At 39.1% G+C, this 16,390-nt stretch overlaps 1 protein-coding gene across 1 annotated transcript in view; it reads right to left on the reverse strand.

The window, feature by feature from the left end:
- Positions 1-7,956: 7,956 nt before the first annotated feature.
- The window catches only part of TIPARP (TCDD inducible poly(ADP-ribose) polymerase), a 37,108-nt gene continuing 28,674 nt past the window's right edge, over positions 7,957-16,390 (reverse strand). The window contains exons 3-6 of the mRNA XM_087725331.1: positions 16,074-16,242; positions 15,121-15,302; positions 11,348-11,617; positions 7,957-8,723 (exon numbers count right to left, since the gene is read on the reverse strand). Coding sequence (XP_087581457.1) covers positions 8,276-8,723; positions 11,348-11,617; positions 15,121-15,302; positions 16,074-16,242 — 1,069 coding nt within the window. The 3' untranslated portion in view covers positions 7,957-8,275. The remainder of the gene's footprint in view (positions 8,724-11,347; positions 11,618-15,120; positions 15,303-16,073; positions 16,243-16,390) is intronic.

Here is a 16,390-nt window from a genome sequence, read left to right on the forward strand (position 1 = left end):
AAAGGAAGATAGATTTATCTTTAACACTCAGCTGGACGTTTAGCACCTGCAGAGAGAGAATTGGCTCAGAGCTTTGCACAATATGTCCCAATGTGCATGCTTCTACCCAGGAGGTCCTTCCTTATGGGCCACATAAAGGAACAAGAATGGAAGAACAGTTTTACAGCATTCCCAAACCAAGTATCACTATACCTGCCAAAAAAAATCATGCTTCTAATAATATGTAAGGGTTACAGTGAGGATTGAAGGAATATTTGGAATACCAGAATTGTATTTAATCAATCGGCTTCTATATGTTAAAAATGTTTTTGTTTCCTTCTGAGATAAATGCTTACTTCCAGGAGAAATTACAAGGATTCTTATCAATTAAACACTTCAAAATGGCATTGGCACCTACTGTCATCTTTGGTTTAAAAGACTATCCTGGACTGAGTTGGGGTAATCTGGCACTTCAGACAGATGTAAGAAATGATTAGGAGAAAAAATGATTTTTTTTCTTTGCAAAGGAAGCCTAACAGGTGTGCCAGAAACTTGGCCAATCATAGCATAATTATTATGGTGTGCATATTAATAAGGTGATATGACCTCTTTTGAGTTAGGGAGAGCTGATTGCAATAGCAATAGAATTTATATACTGCTTTACAGTGCTTTATAGCCCTCGCTAAGCTGTTTAGAGCCAGCCTATTGCCTCCAACAATTTGGGTCCTTCCACCTCAGAAGGATGGAAGGCTGAGTCAAGCTTGAGCCTTGTGAGATTTGAAATGCCAAATTGCAGGCAGCCAGCAGAAGTAGTCTACAGTACTGCACTCTAACCACTGCGCCACCATGGCTCAGATGTTATATGACAGCAGATTTCTGCTTTGCTGCTTTGTATCTGTCCATTTGAGCAACCACCAACAGAATATATTAGACAATTCACAAGTTTGCAAGATACTCCAGCTGCAGCAGATTTCAACAGATTATTATGCAGCCTTGGATCTTATTAGAAGTATCAGTGGAGGTTCTGCCTAGGTCTTATCAGAGATTAGGATAATTTCTCTTTCAATCCTTTAACTAACATAAGAATTAACATATATCACAAGTAAAAAAAAAATCTATGTTCAGGATCTGAGACTGTCAGCAGGATCTTGTACTAATAAACCTTTCATTGCTATCTTTGAAGTTCCATGAGGGTTTAACGCAAGGTGCTTGTGCAGGTGTCTTACATAGATTAAGCATAAAGAATAAGCTTGTTTAGATCCTACTTTTTATCATTGTTGAATGCAAATTAGTCAGCATGGAATTCCCCATGACTTTTATCAACAGAGAGGCACTTATTCATATGGGATATCTGTGTTACCAGGACCAGGGGTGGGTTCCTGAACTGGTTAGTACCGGTTTGCTGTGTGCGTACTTCCCGCGTGCACCGTCCACACATTGCTTACACATGCACATTTGACTAAAAAGTGCTCTGCGCATGCGCAGAACCATGACAGCAATGGCAAAAAACATCAAGAATCAATTTGGGAGTCTGTCAGGCCTAGGTCACTGCTGGTTCTGTGACCCAGGCCTGAATTTTACTACCGGTTCGGCCGAACTGGGCCAAACCAGTCGCAACCCACCTCTGACCAGGACCACAAAATATGCTGGCTAGGAAAGTTCCACTTTGAATGGAACTCACTCTGGCTGGCAGTTATGATTAGTCCTTACAGAAAGAAAGAAGAAATGAAAGTAAGGAGGTCTTAAGAGTACACATTTCAAGAACCAATAACTTTTTTCAGACTAAGGACTTCTCACTGTCTTTTGAGAGGTGAACTGAAGCTCTGTAAAACCAGGAGAAAGATAAATGGGCAGGGCTAGGATAGAAATGAAATGTTAATGTAACTTCAGTCTAATTAAATATTGCCCATATGATTGTTATCTGGCTAAGTTCTTACAAGACTTGAGTCATTTCCCCACTTATAGAGTCTTCTGAAGCCAGCTTTTGTGCCAAAATGAGAGTAATAAAGGTGACTTTTCTATCATTTCAACACTGCAAGTTTCTAAAGGGGAATTTACCTTGATTCTGAATAAAACTGGTTTTCTGGGTTTGCAAAATACATTACACTATAAACTAATCAAACAGGGTGGCTTTTTCCAACTTATTAACCCGTAAGATACCAATCAAGATTATTCGTAACCAAGATTAGGGATTGTGTTCATCCCACTGTTATCTGACTCCGTTAAAAACATTAGATGAACATGGCCTTTGCATATTTCATTTCTTTCTTCTGTCACATTCACAATCAGTTTGATTAGATTCGGGGAATACATCCAATGTTGTCCTGCTCTGTAAGCAGCATGGAGCCTTAGTGTGTAGCTCTGGCATATTGCAAGAAACTTGCTGTTCTTCTGCAAGTTTGAAATAGCTGCTGCTTCAGTTGAGCAGCTGTAATTTTTGCTTTTCAAGTTCAGAATGGTTTAGACAGTTGTTTTTTTCCTCCAAACGTTCAACAATTTGTGATCAGGAGCAGAATTATTGTCTCTGTGAAGTATGGAGTCCAATGGATAAGTTGCTATTTGATCCCAATCAAATCCTGCATTTTCCCTTCATTGCTATCTGTGAACTACTGATTTTTTTTTTAAGTTTGACATTGTGGACAAACTCCAGCCCAGAGGCATTCATAAGATTTTCCTGAACTTTGTTCTAGTGGGGTTACTTTACTGCCAGATTCCACAAATTGCTTGTTGAATAAAAAGGGTGTGTTTTTTAACAGACCACTTAGTTAAAATTTACCTTCAACCTTTAACAACCTTAGCTGCAAGAAATATTCTCCATACCAAGGAACAGATACCACCCCCTTTTTAAAAAAACCTCTGTGAAAATCACGTCCTGTGAACATTGAGAAACAACTATGAAAGTTAAGTGTTTCCTTTTCTAGATATTGGTAGAGTGTGTGGAGAAATCAAGATAAGAATCATTGCAGATGGTGGTTCATCCATCTATCACACAATCTGTTTTCTGTACAAAGGAAATGGAGGCCTATCACTTGGGCAAAGCAAAGCACAGTGTAGTGAACTGAAAAGAAAAGTAATAAAACAGAAGCCAGGTGTTCTGTGATAAGTGCTGCTGTATACGCATCTGTGGTTTTCTCAGAAAAAAGATCATTGCAAACAAATGTCTCCAATATTCAGGAACAAATACTATCCTTAGATAAGAAGCCCATTAACAACAACAAACGTGGCAATAATTCTAAATGGGGATTGCTTTTGGCAAGGTAACTTGAAACCCTCCAAATGTTTCAGATAACAGCTGCCATAATTCTTTGTGGTTGGCCATGTTGGTTGCATTAGATGGAGGTTACAATTGAGAACAAGTGAAGGGTACTGTTACACTGTTTATCCCTGGCATGTGGGGAAGGAGGGGATTTTATTCTATTTTATCTGAAATTTACATTACTGCCCGATTCACACAAATATGGAAGTCATAGTCTAAGTTAGAAGTCTGGGTCCCATCAACTGGCATGGCCTTAAGACAGCCACCTGAACTATACTTATCCTATTAGAACAGAGGTGTCAAACTTACGGCCCGGATGCGTCATGTGCTGGCCACGCCCACCTCATTTAGCAAAGGGGGGAAAGTCACAATACGTCACGTGATGATGTTACACCATGAGTTTGACACTCCTATATTAAAGCATCTGGAATATAGTCAGAAAAAGTAGATCTGAGCTCAGTCCTATGCCATGGAGTGTGGGGGCTCTGTGGGGGATAACCAGCCCCTTAACCAGCTCTGAAAACTCTTTGGAGCCAGGACAGCAAAGTAGTAGCCTTACATGAGCACTTAAAAGTGCATTCAGGACTGCATTGCTGCAGTCTAGCCATGCTGCCATTATGTACTCCCATCTCAAAATATTTGTATTCATGAATAATGCAGTTTAAGTCCACCCAACAGCAATCTGAGATGGAATCACAGCAATAGCACTTAGATTTATATACTGCCCCAGAGTGCTTTACAGCCCCCACTGGACAGTTTACAACGTCAGCGTCTTGCCCCCAACAATTTGGGTTCTCATTTTACCGACCTCAGAAAGATGGAAGGCTGAGTCAACCTTGAGCCCCTTCATGACTGAATTCCAGGCTGTGGACAGATTTGCCTGCAATACTGCATTCTAACCACTGAACCTGACACAGTGGTTAGAATGCAGTATATATATGATAGTATCATCACACAAATGCTGCCATGATGTACTCACATGTGCTCTCATCTCAACATATGATGCAGATATACGAGTCATGACATTTGCATAAGGACCTGGTCATACATCCCAACCTCTGGCAGTTTGTATGCCTGTGAATCTACCCTCTTGAATTTTGACTGCTGTTTCTACGTTTAATAAATATGCCACTGATTGATTAGACCCCCCCTATACCATTTTTGTCGAGACCAGACAGATGATGGAGGTCTTACTAGAGGTTATGGTGTATACATTTCACTCGACTCTCCTAAGGATTCATCTCGATGAGTTGCAGAAAGCATGACATGGCAGAGCCCTTGCTAGTGTTCGATTCCACATGATCCTCCATATATAAAAAATATATTGCCCAAACTTGTTTTCTTCCCTGAAATGCTTATTTAAAAAAAATAAAAACCTTCCAGAGCACAATTTGAATGAGAAAACACTTAAGCATGTGATCCTTTAGTTTGAAGTGACCAGAATCCAAGGGCAGTACTATTTTATGCTGCTTGGCTCTAAGAAGCTAAGCCAGAGAATAATATAGATGCTGAAGGATGAAGGAGCCTTCTATTATATGTCCCAATGCCAACCTGGGTATTGCCATCACTGGGAAGGCAGCCTGGGTGGAATCCTCATTCCAGATCTCTGTATGCCACTCAAAGGAGGAGTATTCATGTCTCCTCTGATCCCAGCTAATGTCAATTCAACGAGTGGGAACAATACAGTTAGACTAGGGCCCGATTCTTCCTTTATTACTACTTCCGGAACTCTTGAAACAGTTTAGCTTTTCAGTGAAAAGTATGCAGGCCTGCAGTGGGGACAACTGAAATACTACAATTTCCTTTTCCCTTCTCAATTTCTTCAGGTTTTCATTTAAGAATGTGGGTTGTAATAAAAGTTTATATCAGGGACATAAGTATAATGCATATTTTATGCAGTGTAACCTACCCAGAGATTTTCAGATAGGTGAAAGTAGGGCTTTCACAATTAAGTCCAAAATTTCTATTGCTTAAGCGAGACATTTGTTAAGTGAATTTTGCCTCATTTTACGTCCTTGCTTGCCACAGCTGTTAAATCTCTGCAGTTGTTAAGTTAGTAACATGGTTAAGTGAAGTTGCTTCTCCATTGACTTTGCACATCCAAAAGTTGAAAAATGTTGACCTCAGGACACTGCAACTGTTATAAATAGGAGTCAGTTGCCAAGCATTTGAATTTTGATCACATGACCCTGAAGATGTTACAATGGTTGTTAAGTGTGGAAAATGGTCAAATTTTTCATTGCCACTGTAATTTCGGTCACTAAATGGACTGTTGTTGAGAACTATCTGTATTCAAATAAATAACGAAAGCAGCATTTGGGAAATGTAAATGTAAAGCAATACAATGATGGCCTTTTGACAATCAAAATTAATTCTCTTATTGTATAGTATGCTTGTTTGTGAGTGAGAATGTTGGGTGAACCTAATCATTATTTGTAACCACGATAAAATGAACCATTGTTAGATACGTTGTAGGACCACAGCCACAATACTGACTGGGTGGGGGAAAGCATTACTTCTCACTTCTGAACAAATGGAAAACACCTGGCCAATGTTAGCATTATTTTAGCCTGCTTCAGTGATTATAGTGGAGCAGAAGTGACAACTATACTATGTTTACATATGACTGGCAGCTGGCTTGCCCTTCATTTTAAAAGCAATTTCATATATTATTTTTCTTTTGGGAAAAAAGATTTTAAAAAAACATATCTATAGCTATATAGAAGACAAAGAATTCCATGCCGAAATTAGCAAGGAATAATTTTAAAAAAGTGATACCCATGCATTGTTTCCCTAACAACTGTGAATACCATAATGTTCACAAAGAATCGAAGAGCCCAAGTGGGTAGAAATAAGCAACTTTGATACAAGGGACAAGTTCAAACAGCACTGGGCTGCAACCTGCAACTTATTTCTTGTTCAGTGGGCTATTTCTGACTATAAATAATTGGCCCTATGTAAGACTAGACATTCTTTAAATATACAAATACCTGGCTCCTTGTAGTTTTCCTTTCTTCCTTTAAAGGTTAAAGGTCTAGGGTCTACCTTGAGTTCCAAGAATGCCATTTCGTTTTGCATGGATAAGCTTTAGCCTTTTGTCCCAAATTATCTAAAATATAATCAATACCTTCTTTCTGGAAGGTAGGCCTTTCTTTCTCAGACTCCCTGTTCAATGCATCTTGGCAAACCCTATGTCTTAATATCTGCATGCCAAAAAGCGGCATTAATCGATGAAGCATAACAGTTGCAACCGGATAATTTAGGGCACAGCTGGAAATGCATTACTCAAGTAGGAAAGGGATAGGTTTTGGCATCCTCAATGAAGCTACCAGTATCTTCTTTCATTGTGAAAAGCCAGATAAAATTCTAGATCACACAGGAAGAGTAGCTTGACAAAATATTGGGGAAGAAAGGAGATAGGAACAAAATGTTGTTTTTCAAAGTTAAAACACAAAAGGGCATCAGTTTTTGAATGAAAAAATAAATTGACCTGGTTGAATTTGAAGCTTAGGACATATGGTCTCTCTCTACATATAGTGTTTTCTCCTTAATTAGGGCCATTAGCAACTGGTGAAATTATCAGAAAGACGTGGATGTTACATGCAAGTAAGGCATGCAACTAGTTTCCACAATGGACTCATCAAGCTGCTATCCAATGAACTTGTTAAGTTTGCATCTCACACATGCTTTTGTGTGCCCCCATTCAAAAACCTCAACGGCCCTTAAAGATTTAAAAAAAAGAAGGCAGGAAAACAAACCACTTCTGAGTATAAACCATCATTTTCCCAAGCATGTCATTTTGTTATCTTTATCTCTTAGCCATCTCTTCTCATTCATGAAAACTCCAATTGTTGAATGCTTAAGAGGGACGTACCGTATATTTTTGGAGTATAAGACACACCTTTTTCCCTCAAAAAAGAGGCTGAAAATCTGGGTGCATCTTATACACTGAATACAGCATTTTGTTGCCTCCTGAAACCTTGCCCCCTTCACCAAAATGGCTGTCCAAAATGGCAGCTTCCAGATTGCTTCTGGGGGCTGGGGAGGCAGAAATGAGTGAAAAATGGGCCATTTTATGTTCAATTTTGCCGGGCCCCCCCCCAGCCCCCAGGAGCACCCTATAAGCCTCCTAAAGGCATGCATGGAATTACTCGTATCTGGAGTGTAAATGCCAACAACTCTGCCTGGCAGTCATATACTGCCATTTTGGTCATTTTTGGACAGCCCCACTCGCCAGGAGCACTCTACAAGCCTCCTAAAAGCTATTCATGACTCTTTTTTTGGGGGGGGGGCATTTTCACAAAAAAACAGGCTGTTTTTGGGAGGTCTGCAGAGTGCAAAAACTTTTTTTTTAATTTGCCTCTTCAAAATCTTGGTGCGTCTTATACTCTGAAAAATACGGTAGCCATGATGAAGTGTTCTATGGAAGCAGTTGGCTTTCCCTTCCTGCTATCACTGTTTTCTGTAGCAGGAACTGAATCTTCAGCCTTGTTCCTTTTAGTGAAGCAGATAATATATTGCACTTGGGCATATTGCCAGTAGATACCTGTACAGGTGCAGAGCTGTGATGTAGCCACACCTGCCCTCCAGATACAATTCGAAGGTGAAGCATTTCACAGTAAGGGATCAAATACCTCCAAAAACCCAAGAAAGAAGGTAAGAACAGCAAGCACTCAAGACAGACAAATTGCAAGTTTTCAAGATATCACTGGGTCACACTATTAAGTTTTTAAAACATTAAATTTACTAACATAAATAGTGTTTATAACAAAAGGCACAGTCTTTTTTCTTTTCTTCTCAGCTATAAACAATGGAAAATATTTACAATTTGCACAATTGGTCTTTTCAGGATTCTTTTTCTTTCTTTTGTTTGTTAAAAAGGTTATCTTTTTTCCCCTCCCTCTTCCTCAATACTTTATTAAAACTTTCCCAACTGCATTTCTTCTCCCCCCAAAAAAGGGGCCCATTTTACAAACAGCAGATTATAAAGCCCATTAACAACAATAATTTATCAATGGAAATTATTTTTTTCTCTGTCTCTCAGATGATAACAGTATTACTAACTTCTTCATACTGGATAACAAAATAAGGGTAACTCTGGTCATCGTTAAAAATGACAAAAATCTGTGGTTCAAAGTAGTTGTCCACACAGGAATCATACAGATCACTGGTGATGCTGGCAGGGTTCACAGGTGGAGGTCTTCTCATGGTGTGGTTCCCTACGGTGTACTTTCCGGTCAGTACTTTCGCCAAAAACATGTAGTGGATCCCTTTGGATGACCGCTTGGAGAAATTATGGGAGTAGCTGGCTTTCCGAGCAAAGTAGCTTCCTTGCCCGAACATGGTGGCGTGTTTCCCACATACCCGAGGGTCAAAGTTGTGCTTGCAGATCCCATCTACCACGTCTTGGGAGGTCCCATGGAACAAGTGTCTTTCATTCATAATCTTGTCTAAGCCGGTCATTTTTTTAGACATGTATTCTTTTTTCCTGGAAATGAAATAGACACACATATATGAGTTTTATCTTTTTAAATTCCTAAAAGTTAAAGTCTGCCCAATGGAACTTTAAAAAGAGCAAGGCATTTTGTAGACTCTGGAGTTTGAGTGGTATGTCTTTGACTAAAATAACCTCCAAAGCTGTCCTGGGTGGCTTGCTTCCCCCACTACTTATCTGGGGCTCTTTATCCTTAACAACTGCACCCATTGCCAATACTTATCCTGCTTCTTTTGTGCCTGTTTTGACTCATTGCCAAATGGTATTGCCTGATCTTTGCACACCCAGAGTGTGAAAAACCAAAGAAATTGGTTGATTCCACCAGTTTTCTCTACTGAATGGCACCTGCAAGACCAATCATAGTTTTGCAGCAAGAATGATTACTCCTGTACTTGCCAGGACTAAGCTGTTTCCCAGGCTTCTCTTTCTACCTCCTATTCGGTCACCCGAGTTAAACACAATGAAGGAAGTTAAAATTCAAAGCATCACAACTTCTTCTTCAGGAGGGATCAGAGCAGTTGCACTGCATCTGTTTGAGAGGTCTAGCACCACTGCACAGTTCTCCTAGATTCCCCAACATAGCACAACTATTTAGGGAAGGAAAATGGCACCAAATATGGCAGCCTTGGGTTAAAGGGAAGTGTGGGCTTACTTAATGGGTAAGTAAGTAGGTGTAAGACTTTACATCCTTTGCAGCCTCTGTAAACACTCTTCAGTCTAAGAGGGGAAACATTACTTTTATATTAGTACATCTTAAGATGGTGTACAGGTAATCCTCACTTAATGACCTAGTGTTTTAAGACCATGCAAAGTTATGATGGCCATGGATTGAGTGTTTCACGGCCCATAAAAGACTTTAGCCATCATAAATGATCAGGCTGCTCCCCTACATTCACATGACTGCAGGTCAGGCAGGTCAGTTTACAACCGGCCATGGCTTTCTGTGGTTATGTGACTGATTCATGTTGTGTTTTGACGGTTTCTATAAAAAAGGCTTATTCAAATAAAGGTGTTTGCTTAACATCCACGTTTACTTAATGATACCTGCAAAAAAGGCAGAAAATTACTTCTGGTCATGTGGGTGCCTTGACTTATGATCACAAGGACTGTAATTCCAGGCTGAATTACAGTCATAAGATGAGGACTACTTGTAGACCTGCCTTACTTATAAGGCTGGGAATGAGATGGAGGCAACGTCATTTAGACACGGCAGAAAAAAAACCAATGCCAGGCCATGCTTGTACCAGGCTTAAATGAAACTGGGGAATCGCTCTAGTAATACACAACCCAATTATAAAATGCAGGCAAAAGTAGCATTGCAAAATCCACTCCTGGGTCTACCACCTGCCTTTCTGTTCTTCTTATGGGGAGCATTAATCCTGAGAAAATTTACATGTAGTCAAATGTAACTAAAGATTTAGAAAACACAGTTATAAGTTGCTAATCTGTACCATTTCAGAGGGAAAGATGGAAAGTAGAATACTTGACTATACCAGGGGTCGGCAACCTTAAACACTCAAAGAGCCACAAAGGTCCTAAATGGAAGCCCCCCCCCCCCCGTTCAATTATGGAGCCGATCGGAAGTCCAGTTCTCCCACCATGCTGACCCCTGGGCTATACCATAACATTAGCAATACTTTTTTTTTAATGCTAGCTTAGAAATCCCTCCCTCCCTCCCAATTCCCAGAGGATACTTTTTCTATCAGCATACAGTACAATATAGAGAGATATTCTGGGAAAAGAAAGCAAATAAAATTTGATTTTGTAGCTCTGTTGGTGGGATCTACCACTGGGATTTCTGCTCTTCTCAGTTTGGGTTAGAAGCTAAAATATAGTGCCAACTTAACAAAGTGAGAGAAGCCAGGAAGCTCTATTCATATTCAATCAGGCCAAACAAAACAGCTGTTCATCACCAAGGCTGGTGCTTCAACAAAAGGCCTCTTTCATAAGTTGAAAAAGAGATGCAGGTTTTAGTTCAGAGGGTGGCTTTCAGCAAAGCAGGAGGCGCTTTTTCTGTCTAGGCTGCACTCCTTCTGAACAATTTATACACAACAACGGCCATGCCTGATATTTCCCAACAGACAGCTGTTGCCTGCAATGCTCCTCTCACTCCAATGTAGCTGAAGTTCCTTGTTTGTGTTTCTAAGGACAAGCTCTTCACCGACATCTAGGCCAATGGCATGTAAGGTGGTGCAGCAACTGGCCACTTTAAGAAGCAAGATTTGTTTAATGTATATGCCTCCTTTGTTATTTTTATACATAACTCAAGGCAGAGATTATATCCAACACATTTTCCTCTTCCTCGTTTCCTCCCAAACAACAACCCTGGGTGAGATAAGTTGGGATGATAGTGTGTTTTTGTGTGTGTGGTGTGTGTGTGTGTGTGATATCTAATGTCACCTAGTAGGTTTCATGAGTAAGGCAGGGCTAAAACTCACAGACTTCCCCTTCTTAGCCTGGTACCTTAACCACTAGACCATGCTGGCTCTCTTGTTGAAGGCATTGGAAGTAAAAACAAATAATGCTTTTCCAAGAGATGTCACTATAATTGTCCCACCTCTCCAAAAACCGTGAAATAACGGAGTTAACAGGAGATTATTTATCTGATCTTGACTCACCTCTTGTACTTCTCCCACAAAAATTGGTTCTGAACTCGCAGTATTTTCAAGATTTTATATTTGGTCTCGGGCACAGTCTTATGAAAGAGATTATAAATGGTTCTGTAGCTTTTGTCTTCTTTTGAAACAGGCACTTGGATAAAGTCCTGAGCCGGGTCCATGTTAATCCATGTTTCTGGATAGAAACCGGGAAAGGTAACAGCATTTTGGAATAAAACTGGTGATGGGATAGATTCCGTCACTGGCACTGCCAGGCTGCCACTAAGTGTCCTGGAGAAATTGGGAGAGAAATGGAAGAAAAGGATTCAATAGGATAATCTGTAACATCTGTAAACTCCTTTTTTGGGGGGGGGGGGTTCTCCATAATTTTTTTTTAAACGTGGAAAGGGATGCTAGAAGAAAAAAAAGAAACATTGCTCTAACCTCTCACCGTGATGCTGAACTTTTTGGTCTTCTAATACGTTAGTGATCTTTTTCAGTTTTTTGTTATCTGAACTTTGATAAGCATCTCTTCGTTGAGGTTATTAATGAAAATACTTAAAGACTGTTGTGTCTTGAACTAAACCACAAGGCATAACGGTTTGATGAAGAATCTCTGATGGCTTATCTTTAGTACAGCTTTCAAGTTGGCTATGAACCCAATCAATAAATATAATCTCCATCTCATGCTTGCTAAACCATGTCATGACGACTTTATCAGATGTTTTCCTGAAATCTAGATGTATTATCTCCACAGCTTTCCTTCAACTAAGGAAGTTCTCCAATTTGAAAATAAGATTTATTCCCAAGAAATCCACGCTGAATTCTTAACAATCTGTATAATTTTCAAGGAGGTGCTTACAGATCTCTCTCTTTCATGATCTATTCTAGAATTTTCCCATATAGTAATGTCAGACTGATTGATGGTCTGTGTCTTGTTTCCTTCCTTTTCTCATTTCACAAGACAGGAATATATTTTCCTTTCCTAGATTTATGTTATTATGAACTCTGTTGATGTTCCTTTTATAGATTTTGGGCCAGAGTATCTTCAGATTACTTCTGTATCCCAGAATGCAAAAACTCTGACCCAGAAAGTATTGACTCATTTAGATCAGTACATATTCTCACTTATATTTCCGTTGAGCTCAAGATGAGACAGATTCTGTTCCTTTAACCAGGATTTCCTAACTGCTTGGTAGAATGCATATTTCTTACACAAGATGATATCTGAAGAAATACTTAGTTGTTCTTAATGTGTTTCTTAAGGGTACCTTATATCTGAATTTTAGTTATCTTGACCCCATTTCTACCAATTTGGGTTACTTGCACAATGTTGTCTTTGCTGACCTATTCTTTTTTTTCTAACTCCTTTATATCGCATGCACATAAACACAAAGGTTTGGTTTTTCAGATTTTCTTTTATATCATTTTCTTCCACTGTAGTTGCTATAATTATCCACAATTGAGTTTTTAGTTATTTTTGGGGATTCCCATTCCTACCCATCTTGCCTTTATCCATTCCTTTTGCTATCATATAATCCTATTAATCCTTGTTCTGATCTGTGCATATTAAAATTTGTGCCTTTAATTGCATTCTGCATTAGTGTCCCATCCTAAATGAATTTCAGCATTCATTGGCCACTTTTGCTCAAATTCACATTCTTTAGTAGCTCTTCTCTATTGGTTAAGGTCAAACAAAAGAATGGCTAATCTCTCTTGTCCCCCAGAAAAAGAAAGGTCAGGAATTTCCTGGAAGTAGAGGGCTTGGCAGAGTTTGTCTCCCAACAAATGCTGCAGTAATTAAAAAAAAACCATCACAACTAATTGATGCTTGGTGAAAGATCAGCAATTTGCTCTTTAAAAATAACCACATTTTCTCTTTGGTTGGATGATCAATGGTAGACACCAACAATGAAACTATTTTTATTCCATTTATTTTAAATCCGATGCTCTCAATAGAGAGCTATAAACAGTATATGTGCTGAACTACGGCAATTTCAAATGCCTATTAACTAGCTCTTAGAAAGCAAATAATGCACCCAGAAAGAGCTAGATCCAGATGAGGTCAATTCCATTTTTGTCCTTTCAAAGTCAGTGCAGTTCATGCTAAATATAGTTTTTCAAAGGAATTTAAAGGGAACTTGAGTGCAAATTTGACTGGGTCTGGCTAACGGTGTTAAAAACAAAGCCATCCATAAAAATTAAGATTCAATTCCAAAACAAGTGTCAAAATATGGATGGCTGTGTTTCCAGAAAGAAATATTTGCATGTTGCTCACTTCTGCATTGAATTATTCAGCAGTCCAACCTGCCTTGTTCCCATCAAAACGGAATCAACTTTAAAAACAGCCGAGAACTGGAAAGTGACTTGAAAATGGAAAGTAACTTCCTTGAAGAAAAAGGGCTGCTCAAATAATGATTTTTTACTTATTAAAATTAAATATTTACAAGTTTTTTAAATCATTTGTGGCTGCATGCTTTTGTCAATTTAGCAAAAGCAAATTGTGTAAGGCTAGTGCAATTCCACCCTTATTAAAATAAACATTATGTTCAAGCTAGTTTGTTGCTTTTAGCATAAGTGAAAGCTGTGCCCCTTGTACAATCCCATCGGATTAGTAGCTAGTCAAAGGAGCAGAATCATTTGAATAGAGAGGATTAATAGAAATCCAATAGAAAAAAGAGGGGAAAAACAGGAGCATATTTCAATTCAGTGTTTCCACAACAGAAACCAATGCAATCAGTATCTACAGTTAAAAGGAAGACATTTGAGTAGATGACTGCCAGGCAGAGTTGTTGGCATTTACGAGTAATTCCATTGCTAAGCAATGTGGTCATAAGGCATAATATCCCATGATCATGCCAACTTACGACAGCAGTTCAGGCTGCCCCAGTTGCTGTCATTAGGTGAATTCTGCATGGTTGCCCTGTCTTGCACTCAAGCGATCTGTGACCTCCTGCTGGCTTTTCCATTTCGTTTTGTTTGTTGGAAGCTGGCAGTGCAGATAGCAAATGCCAGTTCATGGGACTGTGCAATGCTGTGGTGTCATAATTGTGAAGTTGCAATCCTATGACTGTACGGATTCTGCAATGGCCACAACTGAAAGGACTGTTCGTTCAGTGCCATCGTAACTTGGAATAGTCACTGAATGAGTAAACCTTGAATGAGGACTACCTGTGGTATCAGAAGAACATCTAACAAAGCCACTGTCTGTTTTTATTATGTTGTGTATGTATTTGTACGTGCATGATGGACAAATAGATAGTTTATTTGTGCAGTCTTGGTTTTACAAAAACAAAGAATTGGTTAACACTATGACTGAGACCCCCCCCCCATTAAAGCTACATAATCAATTTACAGATTACAGATTAACAGAGTTGAAAGGGACTTTGTAAGTCATCTAGTACAACTCCCCGCCTAAGCAGGAGACCCTACACCATTTCTGACAAATGTCAGTCAAATCTCTTCTTGAAAGCCTCCAGTAATAAAGCTCCCCCAGCTTCCGAAGGCAAGCATTGGTTGACTGTTCTCACTGTCAGAAAATTTCTCCTGATTCCTAGGTTGAATCTCTCCTTGATCAATTTCTATCCATTATACTTTGTCTAGCCTTCGGATGCCTTGGAAAATAGTTTGAGCCCTTCCTCACTATGACAGCCCCTCAAATATTGGAACATAGCTATCATGTCTTCCCTGGTCCTTCTCTTCACTAGACTATATTGTTTATTCTATACCTGGGCCACCACCCCATGATTGTTACTCAGAACCCCAAGAAATACATGAAAGATTGCAATACTTACTGCAAAAATGGCATGAGAATCACACAGGAGCGGAAGAGAGGTCTCTTCTTGATTTCTCTTCGAACACATGCATTTTGCTGGAAGCCATCTTTAATGTTCAAGATGTAACGATTGTGCCATGTAACAAATCGGACCTCTGCCAACCCTCGGTAGTTGGCTTCTTCTATCAATCGTACTACAGGCTGTTTGAAGTAAAAAAAAAATAATTCACTTAAATCTATTTCATGATCAACTTCTTTTTATTTTGTAGAATTACTCATTAGAGTAAGCAAGACTTCCCTTCTCCTTTCAAACACAGCCAAGCTTTCTTAATAATTTTAATAAAAATGTAATCATACATAATGACCTGTTCATAGGGAGTACCGTCCCACTCTAATCAACAATCAAAGCAACCCCAACCCAGAACAAATTCAGTATCTAAAATTATTAAAACTACGCATGTCAACTTGTGTTTCCTCGAAACTGAATTATAATTCTTAAGGATTTCTCACAATAGACCCCATTTTTTCTGGATGCTGAGAATTACATTTCCATAACAAATGAACTGTCACATGTTATGTATCCTTGTAAATTTGTAACAGCCTACTCAACGTTTGGCTGAAAGTTTCACTTTCTTCATACAAGGAAGTAGATGAATAAATGAATATAATACGTAAAATCCTTTGAGCGTATCCCTTATTTCTGTATTAAGAAAATTACTGGTCTCTGGACAGCACCTTCAAGCATTCAAGCTCTTAAGACCAACCAAAGTGGCTGAGTTTGCACAATTCATTAAGCCACAAAAAGAATTCATGTTATAAGACTAACTAAGCCTAGCATGTAGCACAAACATTAGATCTTTAATTGACCTGATTAAATGTGTTGCAGAAACCCAGCTTCCTGACTAAGTGGTAATTTCAAAGCAGGCTAACACAACCAAACCCAGTATGTTATCCTGATGATGGCGGAATTACCTCAGAATATTCTCTCCAGCCAAAGTGATCCCTGCAGAAATATTTCCAGACTGTATGATAGTTGGAGTCAGTACTTGTGCAGACAGGTGTAGAGAGTCTCCTCAACTGGTCAAATTCAGTTGTATCATAAAACGTCAGGGCATTCAGGTCCACTAAAAACTCCTGACCTCTGAAGGAGAAGATGAGAAAAGGTTCAGTTCTTCCATTTGGTCAGAAACGGACTGAAAGCTATATTAGCAGTGCTATTTTTACAAGGGCTGCCATTTGGGACTGGAAGCCAAAATAAACTTGTTATTAAATGCGTAGAAATAACTAAC

This window comes from Thamnophis sirtalis, unplaced genomic scaffold (assembly GCF_051295495.1).
Source record: "Thamnophis sirtalis isolate CommonGarterSnake01/CBP01778 unplaced genomic scaffold, rThaSir2_p1.2 scaffold_11, whole genome shotgun sequence".
Taxonomy (NCBI): domain Eukaryota; kingdom Metazoa; phylum Chordata; class Lepidosauria; order Squamata; family Natricidae; genus Thamnophis; species Thamnophis sirtalis.